This window comes from Haliotis rubra, unplaced genomic scaffold, assembly GCF_003918875.1.
Source record: "Haliotis rubra isolate DU_JTF1 unplaced genomic scaffold, ASM391887v1 Scf268, whole genome shotgun sequence".
Classification (NCBI taxonomy): Eukaryota; Metazoa; Mollusca; class Gastropoda; order Lepetellida; family Haliotidae; genus Haliotis; species Haliotis rubra.
The window spans coordinates 480611-497921 of record NW_025766758.1 but is presented as its reverse complement, the minus strand read 5'-3'; the positions used below and the strand labels follow the sequence as shown (position 1 = coordinate 497921).

At 44.9% G+C, this 17311-nt stretch overlaps 1 protein-coding gene across 1 annotated transcript in view; it reads right to left on the bottom strand.

Moving 5' to 3' along the window:
• Positions 1 to 855: 855 nt before the first annotated feature.
• LOC124280447 (E3 ubiquitin-protein ligase synoviolin-like) overlaps positions 856 to 17311 on the bottom strand; it is a 35981-nt gene continuing 19525 nt past the window's right edge. Inside the window, exons 13-14 of the mRNA XM_046716385.1 lie at positions 10028 to 10200; positions 856 to 1013 (exon numbers count right to left, since the gene is read on the bottom strand). Coding sequence (XP_046572341.1) covers positions 856 to 1013; positions 10028 to 10200 — 331 coding nt within the window. The remainder of the gene's footprint in view (positions 1014 to 10027; positions 10201 to 17311) is intronic.

Sequence of the window (17311 nt, the reverse complement as noted above, 5' to 3'; positions counted from 1 at the left end):
TCAACATAAAGTCAGATTATGAGATGGCTTCCTTCAGCATTGTTCAAGACATCATACTTTACGAGTGAGTGAGCGAGTTGGGTTTTACGCCGTTTTTAGCAATATCCCAGCTATATCACGGCGGGGGAACACCAGAAATGGGCTTACCACATTGTACCCATGTGGGAATCGATGTGGGTGTCACAAGCGAACGCTTTAACCACTAGGCTAACACACACACACAACCCACACCCCTCTACTTACGAGCCGATGATAGCTATTTAAAAGTCGGAGGAACATGAAGACATGAAACTCTTATGACAAAACCATCTTTATCAGTTGTAACTGTATTTCAGGGCTACATCTTGAACTTCATTCACATCAAGGGTTAAAAGGCCGAAATGAAACATTCTTACAAACAATAATGAAGATGATGAAGATGTTGTCATCCATAAAACTTTCATGTCTGTGTTGTAAAATAACACATTTGATTCTGAGACATTTTAATTAGTGAAATCATAAACTGAGAAATTCATATATGTCTTTAAATATCAACTTGCAAAGTAGGATTTGTAGTACTGAAGTACAACTTACTGGGACTGCCAAATAATCCAACCCAATCTCCCCTTTAAGAAAGTTGGAGGGTTGAAAGGTTGGACAATACCTGCTTCTTTGTATCAAGAAGAAATCTCTTGCTACTATGTAATGCATCCGGGAGACACGACACCCATTACCGAGTTCATCTTTGAAGATATCATCAACAAGATATCCACTGGCATAACTGTGTCTGCTTGAGACAACACTGCAACTACTACACAAGTTTTGAGTCACACCCATTCACGTTATAAGGGATTTCAGTCCAGATCTAGGTTATCCTTATCCTTGTCTCGCTTTGAGAAAACTTTTTAACCTCTCTCTTCCTGACGCCATGAAGCTCATCGGCATGCTCTTCTTAGCGTTGGGTCCACCCACTGAGGAATCTCTTCCTCTGTTGGAGGTGTATAACCCTATTGCACCTTCTAAATCGGAATAATCTGAAATAAACAAATCATGGATGAGAATTGACAGAGGCTACTCAAAACAATTATCATAGATCATATAAGAAATGGGTTGAAAACTGAGATGAATAGCAATTTATTGATGAAATCAAGCTCACGTACCAGATATTCCTCAAATTCTATTACTTTTCAGTTTTACCACAGAACCCAGTGTGGCAAAGACATATTCCTTGCCAATGAGTAGTGTTACACTAGCATACTGGGAGAAATGATCTGTACCCATTAATGAGTGAGTGAGTTTAGTTTTATGCCGCACTATGCAGCAGTATTCTGTAAATAATCGAGTCTGGACCAGACAATCCAGTGATCAAAATCATGAGCAATAATCTATGCGATTGGGATACGATGAAATGTCAACCAGTCACCAGTTAGTCGCCTCTTAGGACAAGCATAGGTTAATGAAGATCAATTCTAACCCGGATGTTCACAGGTCGTATCCCTTCATGATTTAAATTCATCATTCGCCATCACTAAAATCAAATATTAATGAATTTTTCAGTGTTTGCACTTGAATGTGGGTGTTACTTATCGAGATGAGATGTGCATTATGGAATATATCCAAGCCAGGCAGGGTCACAGTTACATGTTTTAAAATGAACTACAATTAGTTGAGCTTACATGAGGGAACACAATTTTGCTTTGAAGTTGAGATTAACAGTTACAGTGCCTGTCTACATATTTTGGTGCGTTCAAGGTTGATGTTACATTTGTCAAAAGTGGTGAAGTTGAACTTTCTTATATATTGGGTTTGTGCAGATATTGCAGAATTTAACATAAGCAATAGTGAATAAGGTATTAAAGTAGATTAAAAACATTAGTCTAGATATTACTTGGAACATTTTCTATATCCAGATAGCGTAATTACAGGATTAAATTGTGTACTTAATTTCAGATTTGTTGCGATGGTATTTGTGAAGGATCAAAACCGAGGAGGAGGTTTTGATCCAACTTATGAACCGATCGAAGATATACTTTAGATACAATTTAAATGTTTGGTATTTACTGTTGAAATCAACTGGGATGCAACTGGCAGCCAATACCTTGCCTTGCACGTGCTACCCGTATCCTGCACGTAAGCTGCACACACTACCCATCTTGTGAGGAACATAGGGTTCATACTGGCAAACGATCACATTCTTCACAGCAATCCTTCGTAGCCTAGTGGATAAAACCGCTGTACTAGTAAGCTATATGACAGTAGCCTGTGATTAATCCAGTCTGGACCAGATACAGTCAGACCTCGTTAATACAAACACTTTGGTTTTTTGAAAAAAACGTTCGGATAGTGAAACGTTCGTACTGCTAAAACCACAGTATATGCACCGAGTTACTTTCCCTTGATATCTTTCCTTACTATCGAGACTCTGAGGTCATAGATGAAGCCTATGTTTATGAAGGAAATTATAAGCTTGTAAAACGTTATTGCTACTACATCCCATACACCATTTAAAAGATCTAATCCTACTGTTGATAAATATGAAGTTTAATTTTACAATGTTATTCAAAAACTATGGCGATTTTTTTCCATTTGTGACATGTCATAACATGCCCGTGCCTTTTTCTTTTATATTTTCATTTTTACGTAATCAGAAAATTATTATAAAAAGATTTCTTAAATAATATGTATGGTCAGCCTATTTCCCGATATCTGTGGCTTTCCGCTCGGTAACATGACATAACAACAACGGAAAAATACCTCCGTTTTGGCCGTCATTATGAATAACATGGAGGCGAATCGAATTTGATGTCGTGGGTATCGTTCGAGAAAGCTCTGAACATCAACAACATCACTGAACCCTTGCCGAGAGTATTTTCACAGTTGTAAGAAGCGATTTTATTGGATAAAATTGGTTTCTGAAGACGCTTTTTCCGCTACAGTCTGCTATATGGGTCGTGATTGGTCAAAATCAGACACGTGACCTAAGGCAGCCAATCATATTACGGCAATGGATACCATCCTAGTAAACGAAAACTTTTAGATTTAGATGAAAGTTTTGGGTAAAATAATGCTATTTTGAACATATAAAGCAAGAAATTGCTACCTATACGTAAATCATGGATTTTATTCATTAGTTTATTCAATTTACATCGTTACTTTGCTCTTTGACAATGTTATTGTGGACCCGCTGCCGAAGCATGTGTCCGAGAATCGTTGATTTCAATAACATTGCGAAAATGTAATTTTTGGAGTAAAATTGATATTTTATACTTATCCTGACTCATGCTCTTTTGCTTGTCTTCTTCTTCTTGCGAACATAGTGGAACAATTGTATCTCCTTATTTGAAGCTCCCTTCAAAATAAAATCACTAATTGGTACTCACCACGAGTTGCTTCCCTTTGTCTTCCCTGGCGGGAAAAGGTGTCGCCACCTTCTGCCCATGTGCTTCACTCTCTCCTGATTTTGCGAGCCCAACACTTGGACTTACAGGGAAATCCAAAGTGTTATGTGGGGAGGATGGGAGGGCTAACCTCATGAGTCAGGATAAGTATAAAATATCAATTTTACTCCAAAAATTACATATTTTTCCTTATCCTGACTCATGCTCTTTCTTTTGTAGCATCCTCACGGAGACGGAGGTGGGAGTAACAGAATACTTTGGATTTATAATTAGTGATTTTGTATAGATATACTGTAATATCCCCTACGGGAACTTCATGAAGGCTTAGATTTAGGATGTTTCCTGTATAAAAACCATAGGTTATATAAAGCCATTAAAGGGGAATTACATTATGAATATATTGAACAATACATATAATATATATATATATATAGGTGACTCTGATAGAGGCACTGAAATTGAATATATCAAAAGTATATGCTTAAGGTTGAATAACTTAAGCTGAACATATATACATAGCCCTAAAACTCCGTAGAGTTATAAGCTAGATAAGTATGTATAAAATACATATTAATCTTGTGAGGATAATATTTTAACGCCTACGAGGGACTGTCAGTTGCTGGCGAGGACCAGTGGTCGAAATGGTGAATGCCAGAGACATCTTCTGTAGTGATGTCTCTCAGGTAGTGATTAGCAAATACCATGTTAGATTTCCAATAGCATCCTTCCATAATCGTGTTCAAGGAACAGTTACGTGTAGGGCGAGGGTGGAGGCCAGTGCCCTGATCTCATGTGGATTTGATGCTGTTGGTGGGTCCAAGCCTGCTGCCTTGTAGGCACGCAGGAGAATGACAGTCCTTATCCAAATAGATATTGTGGTCCGTGACACTTCTGTTTGATTAAGTGGCGATAAGGGGATGAATAAGCGTTTGAGAAATCTTCTCCTTGTTTTGCATCGTCGTAAATAAACTTTGAGCTCTTACTGGACACAGTGATAGGTCTTGTGTATCTTGTGATCGAGAATAGAGGATAGCCCGGGATGTGGAATAATCTGTCTGGTTGACCTGGCAGTTGATTTTTAGCGATGAAATCCCATCTTAAACCGAGGAGTGCTGTGTTATGATTGTCATCAAACTGTATCCTCTCGTAATCCAGCAGTGAATTTCAGACATTCTTGCTGTCGTGGCTAGAATAGCAGAAACAGTGTTTTCTGTGAGAGAAATTCAAAAGTTGTTGATTCCAAAGGTTCATAGACCTCACTCGTGAGGTGTTGTAACACTACATTCAGATCCCAAGCTGGAAGTGGAACTTCCGCTTTTGGTCCTCCAATTGGAATGCTTCAAGTAGTAAGGCCAGTAACTCTGGAGATCTTGTCAATTTGACACCCGTTCTCATGGTGATTACAGAACTAAAGCGGCAAGATATGTTGATATCGTTGAACCTTTTAAATGTTTGTTTTGGCGCAGGTAACACAAATAGTCTGCCACTTGAGGTTGTGAAGCCTCTCTTGCTGTAAAACCTTTCTTTGCTGCATAATTTTGAAACTGTGCCACTTGTCGTCGCATTACAAGTTACGAGTTGAGTAACATAAGGCAAGCGTGACTGCTTTTGCCGCCCTGGCAGAATATCCTCTCTTGTTTAAACACATTTGTATACAGTCCATACGTGTAGTTGGAACATTGCTGGGTTTCCGTGCACTTGTTTGGTGTGAGGATGAATTAACAGGTTTCTTGCCGCTTAGGTAGCTCCAGTGCTGGTTGACAGATTTCTTGAATTAGTGTGGGAAAACCGCGTTCTGGCCGACCAGTAGAGGCTGACCAAAGTGAGTTGTAGGCTCTGTGTTTGTCTGATTTTCTGTAATACTTGAGGTATTATTGCTGGCGCGGAAACGCGATGCGCATTGAGGCCTTCCCATGATAGACTTAAGTCCGTTGCCCAAGCTTGGGGTCTGGGACTGGTGACACGAATGTCGGTAGCTGATTGTTGAATCGCGTGGCGAATAGGTCTATTAGCGGCTCCTAATTGCTTGATTATCTGTGCAAATATTTCCCTGTTGATCATCCACTCTGTCGGTGATGGTAGATGAGGCCGAGAGAGCCAGCGTCTGCTAGTATATTTCTGGCTCGGGAATGTGCACTGCTCTGACATGTAGATTTAGATCTTGTATTAAATCGAACAGTTGAAAGCTTAGGTTCAAAAGGTTCATCGATCTCGTTGAGCCTTGCTTGTTTATGTAGAAACGCCACTGTCGAATTGTCTGTATGGATCATTAGATGCGCATTTTGTAGAAATGTGCTCCAATGCAGAATGGCGTTGATTACAGCTTTCATTTCTAGACTGTTTATATGGAGTTTGCATTCTTGCTGATTCCATAATCCTGATATCGCGGTGGTTGGTGAGATGAGCTCCCCAACCTTGAGTGACGCGATCTACATACAGATGGGTTTTGTATTCCTGCTCTGCTAAACAAATCCCTTCGCAGACATAATGCATTTCTTGGTCCACCATAGTAGATGAGGTCTGAGATGTTTGGTAGACTGAATGGTTGTACATCGTTGAGATGTGCTGATGAGGACCTGTAGGGACGTAACTGCAATCTGCCTGTGACAGTCATGTCTTGGGCTGATGTGAGAAGACCTAGTAGGCTCTGCCATTGTCGAAGTGTGGTAACGGAGAGAGTAGAGCTGGTGGAATGGTCTGTTGTATCTTGAATAACGGTCTTCTGGTACCATAATACGGTTGCAATTTGTGATGAATCGAATACCTAGGAACTGCAGGTCTTGCGATGGTACTAAGGTCCGACTTATGTAAGTTTACTAACCAACCTAGTTGTGTTAGTAGCTTTATGATGTAATTTAACTGTAGTTTGAGACGCTGTGGATCTTGATCTACTTGTATCCCGTCGTCGAGGTAAAAGCGACTCGCGTAGCCCTTGACTTGATGTAGAAATATGATAATCGGTTTCGCGTTATCCTCGTGAATAGCCAGGGGCTGATGATATTCAATGGGAGTACTTTCCACTGGTAATGTAGCCCTTCTAGAGTAAATCGTAGGGTATTTCCTGGAATCGGGATGAATGGGGATGTGCAGGTAGGCATCCTGTAGATCTATGCTGCCCATGTAGTCCATAGGGCCTAATCATCTGGCGTAACTGAGATAAATGTATCATGAAACTTCGTGGTTTGGCGTAGATAATTCTTGTTGAAAAAGCTCATGTTGTAGATGAGTCTGTATTTCTCCGTGGGAGTTTTTCTTGGGAACTAGGAAAACTGGGGAGTAGAAACCTGGTTCGACGCTTGCTTGATCTATTACTTCTATGGCCTGTTTGGATAGGAGTGATGAAACAGCCCTCTTATCTTTGGTAGTTGTTGCTGCTTGTAAATCGAACTTGGGGGGTTTGATTGTCAGCGGAGGCTTGGCCTGTAGTGGGATACTTAAATGCGTGTTGAAGAATGTTGGAGACGTAGGGTCTTGCAATATTCCCCAGTTTTCCCAGTGTAGTTGGAGGCGCCCACCCACTTGTGCTGGCTGTACTGGAACGGCGGCTGGGGGTGGAAGACTCCAGTCGTTCAACCTGTGTTTCAGCTGCCTATAGTTCGCGTGGAACCTCTGGGTGTCCTGCCTCTTCCTGATCCTCCTCTATAGTTGCCATATGGGCTTTAATTTAAAAGAATCTTTACCTCTAGAGCTGGCTATCTTCCTGTCTCTTGCTCTTTGTAGGCCCGTGAACTTAGATCTGCCTGAGTATCTTTGTGAAGTCTGATCTAATGACGCTGGCTAGTGTGTCCATCGATTTAATCATAAGGACTTCCCTGGAATCCTTAGAGACTTCTTGGCGACTTTGTCGATTTCTCCGTCCAAAGATGGATGTTGTATTCTACCACGGGCTGTATAAAGTGGGGCTGTAAAGTTCTCCCCAATTACAGGAAGCGAGGAGGCCTTGACGACGAAGCCAAGGTCAGTGCTGCTGAAACAGATGTAAGATGATCCGCTAAAACTGCTGATCTTTCTTTTGCATAAGTAAGGCAGAATAAATCATTCTATCATCTTCCATCGTGGAATCCCGGAATCTAGTAATAAGAGTCTCATTGATCGTCCTAGATCTATTTAACCCAAAGAACATACCGCACCTCGCCATGGTTTCTATATGAGCCAACATCCTATGCATCATCCATCTTGTAAATCTTGTTCTTTACATCGCTGATGATCTTATAGTTCTCATCGATGTCCTGGGCTTTGTAGAAGGAGTCCATGTTATGCGGAGAACTTCTTGGCATGAAAGTTGGGCAGATGTGGTGTCTGAACTTTCATTGGCTTTCTGGAAAGCTGCATCTAGATTCTGTGGCACTGCCGTCAATCGGGTCGATCGGGGTAGAGTGATTGCATCTGGATCGTCTTCCTTCATCAAATACGTCTGCTGCTGTATTGCCACTTTTAGATGGTGATGTGAGATCTAGGTTATTGACCATCCAATACCGTATCTCTGCATCAGAAAATATGATTCCTCCATCATCCTCAATACCATCATCATTAACAAATTGTTGATGCTCTTCGGGACTGCGTGTAGCTGTCTGTATATCTGATGAGGTTTGTGGCGATCTAGTTGACTTGTGCGCCGCTCTATGTGGAGATCTGACGGGTGATCGACCTGGTGATGAACGAAGTGGAGATCGTCTATGGGATGATCTTCTCGGAGACTTGTGAGGTGAACGTTGATAGCTTCGCGAAGCTCTTCTATAGTCCCTCGATGTTCTTCTAGATGATGAGGATCTGGAATCATATGTCCTTCGCTTCATTTGCGTCCGGTCCGGGGGATCGATGATATGACCTTCGCGAAGGTGACATCGTCTTGGCTGCTACGTTGACTGGGGGTGCCTCTGGGGTGCTGTCTACGTTGGAGCCTTTGCGAAGGCTCGGACCCTGCTTCTGCAGTTTGTAGTGGTCCTCCATGATGTTCATAATCTGCCGCATCATGTCTTCTGGGATGATCTGTGACGAAGTCGTCGGCGTCTTCTCTGCGATGGGGTTCACATCAATAACGTCTGACGTCGGTGTAGAGGCATCAGGCTGCATGGTGATCTCTGCAGAAGTCACAGTCGCTGACACCGGTCAGCTTCTTCTGCCCGTAAAGTCAGGGATGATTATCGGCTGATCATCGTAGAGACCAATTCTGCTGCTGGAGCGATCTCGGCTGAGAAGTTCTCGCTGTCTTCGTGAATTTTTCCTTTGGAAGTCTCGCGCTGCCAGTTTGGAGTCCTCAATCTGCGTTGAGGCGACGATGAGGCCCTCTTAGACTTGGTCTGCAATGACGGGATGTCTGGGGAGGCGGTCGTTTCTTCGAGGTAACGGACTGCGTCCCACGTTCCTCTACCGCAGGGGTCTCTAGCAGAACACCAGACGGGAGAGGGTCGATCGCTAGCAGCTGACTGGATGGAATATCTGGATTCTCTGCCATGTTTTGCCCTTGTTTGCGTGATCTATCTGCAGCACGTCTTAAGACGCAAAGATGATATTTATTAAATGCAGAAAGGGATAAATTAATGCAGTAACTGCAACGTGAATTAAACGCATTACAGTAGAACAACTAGGGCATATTACATGTGGATCGGAGGCAGAAAAGCGTAATCTACAAATCGTACAGATTTTTCATCAACATAAAGCTAGCTGAACAATCCACGAATACACGTGAATAAACAGTAGAAATACGATAATTAATCAATACAAATAGTAAAGGATACTAGCTATACCTCTATAGTAACCTATGAGAGGTAAAAACTAAGAGATTATCAAAGGATATGGTGTGTAAGGAGACACGAGGCGCTCTCACATCCTGCTCACTGGGCGAAGAAGGAGAGAGTGAAGCACATGGGCAGAAGGTGGCGACACCTTTTCCCGCCAGGGGAGACAAAGGGAAGCAACTCGTGGTGAGTACCAATTAGTGATTTTATTTTGAAGGGAGCTTCAAATAAGGAGATACAAGTGTTCCACTATGTTCGCAAGAAGAAGAAGACAAGCAAAAGAGCATGAGTCAGGATAAGGAAAAATAATAGTTCATAATTTTAATTCAGTACCGAGCATATATTTCTGGATTGAAGTCCCAAAACAGCGTGGTCGTCGAAATTTCCATATCACTTATGATAAAGGGATCAAAGGGATGAGTCGCTAAACAAACAACGTGTCACTTTGGGTGGACCAGTCAGCAGCGCGGTCAACTTCAATCGTTCGGATTAACGCAGCTGTTTACAACTTAATTAGTCCAATCCGTTCCGACTGACCAGCGTTCGGAGGCGGAAACTGAATCATCGGATTAACGAGGTGTCAATTATATACAATATATCGGGAGATGATTTGGTGCCCGGTGAGTAGCGTTCGGAAGTCGGTGGATTCGGATTAACGAGGACCGGATTACCGGGGCCTGACTGTAATCCAGTGATTGATGATGTTGGAACTGTCCAAGCAGGTTACAGAACCTGACCACATGATCCACTTAGTTGCTGGGACCTATTCCAACAAGGATCCCCACATGGAACCTCATAATATCATCAATCCAATCAGTAATAGGAAATCAGGGGTGTCGTTTTAATGACAAGTAATCACAAATACAGATAACAAAATAAACACATGTTATTTGACTGCTCACGAATACCCACCTGTTTTATCATCTTTCTTAACTTGTGTAAAATGTGCTTCTGATTTTGAAATATTGCTCTCAGACTTCACTGTAGTTTTTGGCCTTGCTCCCATTGATGGCGTCGATGTTGTCGACGAACATGGAGTAGTGGCTGTGGGGGAGTTAACTCTTGTAGAAGAGATGCCTGGCATGCTAGAACAAAGAAAGTTTGGGTTAAAACTTTACATTACATCAACTAATTATCAATTAAAAATATGCAACATTGAACATTTTCCATCATGATGAAAGTAACTATTGTTTTTTATTCTGCAAAGATAATGTAATTTTCTGGCTAAAATTGATATTTTATACTTATCCTGACTCATGCTCTTTTGCTTGTCTCCTTCTTCTTGCGAATGATAGTGGAACACTTGAATCCCCTTTTGAAGCTCCCGTCTAAAAAGCGGACGTAAAATCACTCACCCCACGAGTAGCCTCCCTTTGCCGCCCTTATTGGTCATCTGACCAGCCATGCTTGTCACTCTCTCCGTATATGAGCCCGACACCCAGATTACCGGGAAGTTCAGAGTGTCATGAGGGGCGGTTGGGAGGTCTGACCTCATGAGTCAGGATAAGTATCAAACATCAATTTTAGCCAGAAAATTACATATTTTTCCTTATCCTGACTCATGCTCTTTTGCTTGTAGAATCCAACGGAACCGGTGGTGGGTCAGGCCACTTCTGGATTCATTGGCTGTAGATTTACGTCCTGCATACCCCCCATGGGAACTTATGATGGCACTTGTGCTGATCCTATTTTTCTTCCAGCTTCCTCTGATGAGTTGGGGGGAGGAGAAAGAGAGAGAGAGAGAGAGAGAGAGAGGGGGGAACCACAACTTGTCATATTTCTCAGGAACTCTTCTTCTGACATTATGTGTGGATTTATGCAACTCCATGTCCAGTGGAGAAGCAGGGTCTATCACTCATGCTGGTCTGCCCTAGACGTGCGCATGGACTCTAAAGCTCTAGCTCTCCAGAGCGTTGGCTTTTACAAGTCGCGTGATAAAAGGGTGAGATCCATCTCAGCGCCTTTGTGGAACCGTCAATTGTTGTGCTACAACAAGAGGCCCAAGCTGGTGAATGCCGGAGACATCCTCGGTAGCAACGTCTCTGAGGTAGTGGTTAGCAAACACCGTCTCCGACTTCTGTATGGATCATCAGTTGTGCGTTCCTTAGTATGCTGGACCAGTGTAGTAAGACGTATATTACTGCTTTCATCTCGAGCATGTTGATGTACAGGCTCTGCTCCTGACTCGACCATTTCCCTGCTGCCACTTCGTTGTCAAAGTGAGCTCCCCATCCTTGAAGCGATGCATCTACGTAGAGATGAGTGCTGCACTCCGGCTCTGATAAATAGGTTCCTCCACAGACATTCGACTTCCGAGTCCACCATAGAAGATACGGTTTCAGACTGTCCGGTAACACGAAGGGGTCCAGACTGTTGAGATGGGCGTTCACGAACACTTGTAGTTGTAGTCTTGTAGTTGTAGTCTTCCTCTGCGAGTCATGTCTTTAGCTGACGTGAGAAGACTGAGTAGGCTCTGCCAACTTCGTAGTGGTAACGGAGAGAGTAGTGCTTGAGCTACCATGGCTTGTATCTAGACCCAACGATCCTCTGAGACGACCATGCGATTATGTGGTGAGATGAACATCTTCCCAGAAATCTGCTCATATCCTACGTTGTAGGTACCTTTGCCATGTCTGTAATGGAAGCGGAGCAATGTCCGGTTCTGGAATCATGACTTCCGATAATATGTCAAGAAGACTTGTCCCCAGAATCCCAACAAAGTGCAGTGATGATGCATAATTCATCGTCTCTAGATGTACTGGAACTGCCATCGCTGTGAAGTCTATGTATAGTAGACTGGCTGCTGCGAGCAGAATTCGTCAAACGTATGTTGCTGCAAATCTCCGGATAAACAATCTTCAATCTGCTGACAGGGAAGGTCCTTATGACCCGTGAAGACAGTCGAATCACACTGTACCATGCAAACTGGACTGTAGATGGAGCCTTCCTCCAACGTTGAAAAGTTGTTTACGACTGTAGACGACTTCCTGGCACGTGAGCTATGCCCGACTTCTGCACAGGGCATTGTCTCTCATGGACCAATCAAATTGCAGCATTTGATTCATCTCAAATACCCGCTATGTGACGTCACCGGTGTTGCAGGAAAAAGATCCTTGTAAAAATCTTGTGCAGTTGTTGATTTCTTCATCAACACTCGGCCTTGTCCATAACCTCCCGGAGTTACACGAGTGAACACGTGTATAGCAGGCTGAGTGGAAAACGCGCGGATTTCGCCGCGTAATTCGATGTAGGTAGACTGTCTCCCTGGCTGTTGTGATTGTTTCCTTCTTCACTGAAGATAATGCAGTCGTCATCTTATACAGATGATCAGCTGAAGTTCCATACTTGCTTAACGCTGTTATTTGTAGACTGTAGTCATCAGTCTCAATGAAGCGCCATAAAATAACCAATTGTGTTGAATAAACAAAGGTTCTTGTAGAGTTGATTATTTGCTACGATGACCGTGAAAAACGATGTCATGCTGAGGACTGCGACAATGCCAATGCTAGGCCAGTGGTAACTGTCAAGCTGTCCCCTTCCTCACAAGAGTCAAGCCCACTGATGTTGGATCTGTCTAGCCCGAAACAAGTACGTCTAGTAGTTGTGTAAGTTCTGCAATGGAAGTCGTTGATGATCTTGTACTTCTCATCAATCTCTGAAGCCTTCATGAAGGGTTCCATATGAAGTAGTGGGAAATTCCTGGCGTTGAATGTCGGGACATGTTGACTCTGGAACTTCGTAGCCTTACCAAAGCTGTGCTGAGATTCTCCGGTACTTGAGCTATCAGGTCGATAGGTGAAAGGTGAACGTATCAAATCATCGTTAGATATCTTGTACGTGAGTGCTTCTGATCCACGACGACGTGAGTCCCTGCCGGCCTGAAGACCTGCGCGCAGGTGTACGGTTGGAATATGAATCTTACCTTGAATCTTGAGACGTATCCCTCTGCCTTCGTGAAGGTGTGGATTCTCTTCTCCGTGATGAGGAGTGCCTGCACGCAGGCTCACGACGAAGATCCGCATCTGAGGGTGAAGATGATCCATGTGACCTACTTCTGCGATACTCCGAAGAACGTCTACTGTGCAAAGGCTCCTTGGAAGGTCGTTCCGGCACGTCTAGGGCTGCATCATCGTTGTCGAGGTTGCAGTCAAGAGTGAACCTTCACGCAGGCTTCCATCTTGGTAGGAATGCGATGTGAAGACTGCTGATCCTTCGTGCTGGATGCGATCCGCGAAGTATCGTAGATGAGGTCTTCGTATCAGCCTTCATGCAGACTTCCTCCTTCACGCAGGCTTCCATCTTCGTTGGAATGCGATGTGAAGACTGCTGATCCTTCGTGCTGGCTCATCATCGTAGTGGGCGGTGGGGTAGCCTAATGGTTAAAGCGTTGGCTCGTCACGGTGAAGATCCGGGTTCGATTCCCCACATGGGCACAATGTGTGAAGCCGATTTCTGGTGTCCCCCGTCGTGATATTGCTGGAATATTGCTATAAGCGCTGAAAAACCCAACTCACTCACTCACTCACTCATCATCGTAGATGAGGTCTTCGTATCAGCCTTCACGCAGACTTCCTCCACGCAGGCTTCCATCTTCGTTGGGATGCGATGTGAAGACTGCTGGTCCTTCGTACAGGCTCGTCGTCATAGATGAGGTCTTCATAGCAGCCTTCACGCAGGCTACCATCTTCAACCGGATGCAATGTGCAGACTGCTTGTCCTTCGTGCAGGCTCGTCATAGATGGGGCCATCGCCGCAGCCTTCTTCTGTGCAAACCGAATTTATACAAACCTGTAGAGGTTATGAATTCTTTGAAGAAAGTCCTCCTTGGGGTACATATAAGCATTAAAATGTCCATTTTAAATCCTCGACAGTTGTAACTATATTTTTAATAAAATATTTACAAAACAAAAACTTCGTTTTGTCTTGTGAGACCACCCTACAGGGCCCCACGGACCAACACAGCCAAGAGCAGGTAACTCTGCGCCGTCTACCTCGTACCTCACTTTTCATGCTGAGCGTGTCAGACAGAATGAGGGGAGGGGGGTGTGCCTTACCCCAAGGAGGACTTTCTTCAAAGAATTCATAACCTCTACAGGTTTGTATAATTCTTTTCAGAAGAAGTCCTCCTTGGGGTACATATAAGCATATGACAGACTCCCAAAGATATTTGAGGCGGGAGTGGCATTCTGTCTGGCAACAACTAAACCCGTGGTGGAGTGAAATCTACAACCCGATCACGAGGAAATAGAAAACACCGAGCCACCTGACGCTGATGTCAATCAGGCGAGTGAGGAACTAGAGAGCCCAAGCTTATATGTCAATTGGCTCAATATCAATGACATAAAACCCGCCCCAACCATTACAATGGAAGGAATGTATGGGGACATGCGAAACAACTCCCAACCCTAATATAGCCCCAGCCAGACAATGCGTGGCGAGAGGTATAAGGGTAGGAAAGCGTAAAAATTTAAGCGCTACAAAGCCAATAACCCAGAAGTCGAGCTAATAAGTACTGCAAACTAATGCTCGAGATGCAGCCCCTGTTTGGAAGAGGGCTTGCGGGACCTCGATAAAACCCAGAGAAATTATTAGCCTCGCTAAAACTTTCTGAAATCGAGCAGTACAAGCGCCATGCATTTATGCAGTGAAAAACACCACCAAACACTCTCGGGTGAGGAGGGTAAGTGTAGGCCACCATCCCACAAAGCTGATTAACACAGACTCCCAAATGCGAAGGCTCGGGAAGAGGAAAAACTGTAAGCGTGCAAAATCCCTGAATAGCGAAAGCGTGGCCGAACATATGTTGGCTCACCATTACACTAACCTGGTCGCGTGACATGCGGCTCGAAGAGGCATACCAAACAGTGCCCGTGGGGTTCGCACCCAATTCCGTCGCAAGACGGGTTAATAACATATGACTGGTTAAAGCGTTCAAAGCGGACCCGCCCTCTTGAAGGGGCGTAAAGGGGCGTATGTACACCCAAACCGACCCAACCGAAAGGATGGTAAGGCTAATCACGATGTAGTGATATGAAATATATCGACATTGAACACAGAACCGATACCAATGACCAGTTACTAGCTTGGTCAGGGTGGCAGAGTCACTCTCCACTGGAGAGAACCGAAGACCGAACCGAGCCACGATCCTTAGAATCGTGTCAAGTTGGTAATGGCGAATGAAGCGTTCTGCTGGCTCCAAAGGCGACAGAACCGATCTCTTCATTGAGCAGTGCGCTGTGTATTGTCAACAAAGCGGCATCTGCCCTACAGTCTGCCTTCAACCCCTCGGGGAGGTAAACCGTATCATTGTAACCATACAATTCACGGAAACAAGCCAGCGAGATAAAAAGTCGCTTGCTAGCAGACTCCCCAGTCTTCCGCCACCAAACAGCACACATGGGTACCCGATACGGATCCCTTTTGTTAGTTAAGTTAAGTGACAGAACGCGGGTGAGCAATCGAAAGATTGGTCCCGGTCGCGAAAGGCTGGGTAAGGGGTGGAAAGTGCGATATGAGCAGTCGCGTGGAAAGCAATATCGCGCACTGAGAGTGGTAGGTATCCGAGTCGAATCACGGACATGATCAGTATAAAATACTGTCAGTGTCGGGTCAGTGGGAATCGCATGGATGTACCCGACCCTTCTACCAGAGTTCACCACAACAAGTAAAGTCGTCTTCCGTCAACAAGTGAAGTGAGAGAGGCGATATACTTGAAAAATTAGGGCCAGACAGCCAATTGTGAATAAGTGGCAATTTTAAGGTGGGCTGGAATTAGCCCGGCGAAGCGGTCGAACCCTGTTCATGCCAGCTCTGACGATATGCGAGAGGATGCTGCCTAGGCAGAGCACCATCGAGCGAGGTGTGAAGCGTGGAAATAGCCATGGAGTACCCGGCAATGGTGGAGGTCATAAGGCTCTCAACCAAAGCGAGGTTATAGTAACTCCAATATCGAACTAAGTCCGCCAGAATAGGGATTATGAAATCCCCTATCTGCACACCAGCAGCGCCCACCTATCAACACACTGAGCAGCAGTTGCCGAATCCCAGGCAGAATTGTGTCTGCAGCGGTTGCAGGAATTCCGTGTGTTATACCCGACAGAGGCCAAGCCACCCAGTGAATCGAGGATTGGTGTGGCGCCCGTGCAAGTGAGAATGTCTGGCGAAGAGGTAATCGAGATCCGGCGTGCGGGATCGAACACCAACCTGACTGCTGTCAATTCCAGCACATTGATGTGCAGGTTGTGACCGTCTCAAGAGGCTGCAGGTCACCCAGAACATCGCCCTAACCGGTAGGGATGTATCTGGCTGGACTGAAGCGGCGGTGTCTCCAGGGGTGGGGACCCTCGGAGAGCGCCTGGCGTCTGTCCATCTGACTGCGTGAGGTTGACAATTCCGCCCAGTTTAAGTAACTGATCGTGAGGTCCCCAGACTCAACAGTTATCTGAAACCCACGATGAGTCAGTCGCCTATATGCGGGTGACAACACGGCACTGCGATCTGGCTATCTGAGCTGTAATAAACCTCAATTTGGTGAACACCCTTGGCACCGTAATGTAGCCTAAGGAGAGCACCGCGAAACTGGTAGCGCGTCCGTCAAACAAGAAACCCGAAGGTAAATCTTGAAATCAGGGTGCAATGGAACAAGGAAGTGCAGCGACCACCGAGGTCGATTGGCGTCGCCAATCCCTGTCTCGGCAGATGAGATCACCGGGCGGTGTCTCCATCTTGAAGGACAGTACCTCTATAAACTTGTTCAGCTCTCAGATGAGAATGGGTCTGAACATTCCGTTAAGTAATGGCAACTATGAAATAAGTGGAGTCAAACCCCACATATTCCTGACCATTGGAAACCACCACACTGGTTGCCTAGCCCAGCAAAGACTGGATCTGGGCGCGGGTATTGTCGCCGTCTCGGGAAGCCGACACAGGAGTGTGTGTCGGCTCCGCCCGGTGTTCGCGGCAGAATATAGTAACCCAGCAGTCGGCAGCTTAGCGTTTGCGATGCCTGGGCACCTGAGGAAGTAGCGAAGCTCAACAGACTTCCGTATTCCTCGAAACTGTCGGTATATGCCCATAACCGCCCTCATCATTTGACTGGCACAGCTACAATGCAGTCCCTAGCCAGATGAGAGTTGCCCCGTCAGATGCCGCCCAGAGTCGCCCGGCGAAAAATTCCACCGGCGGCTCTCTCCCCTT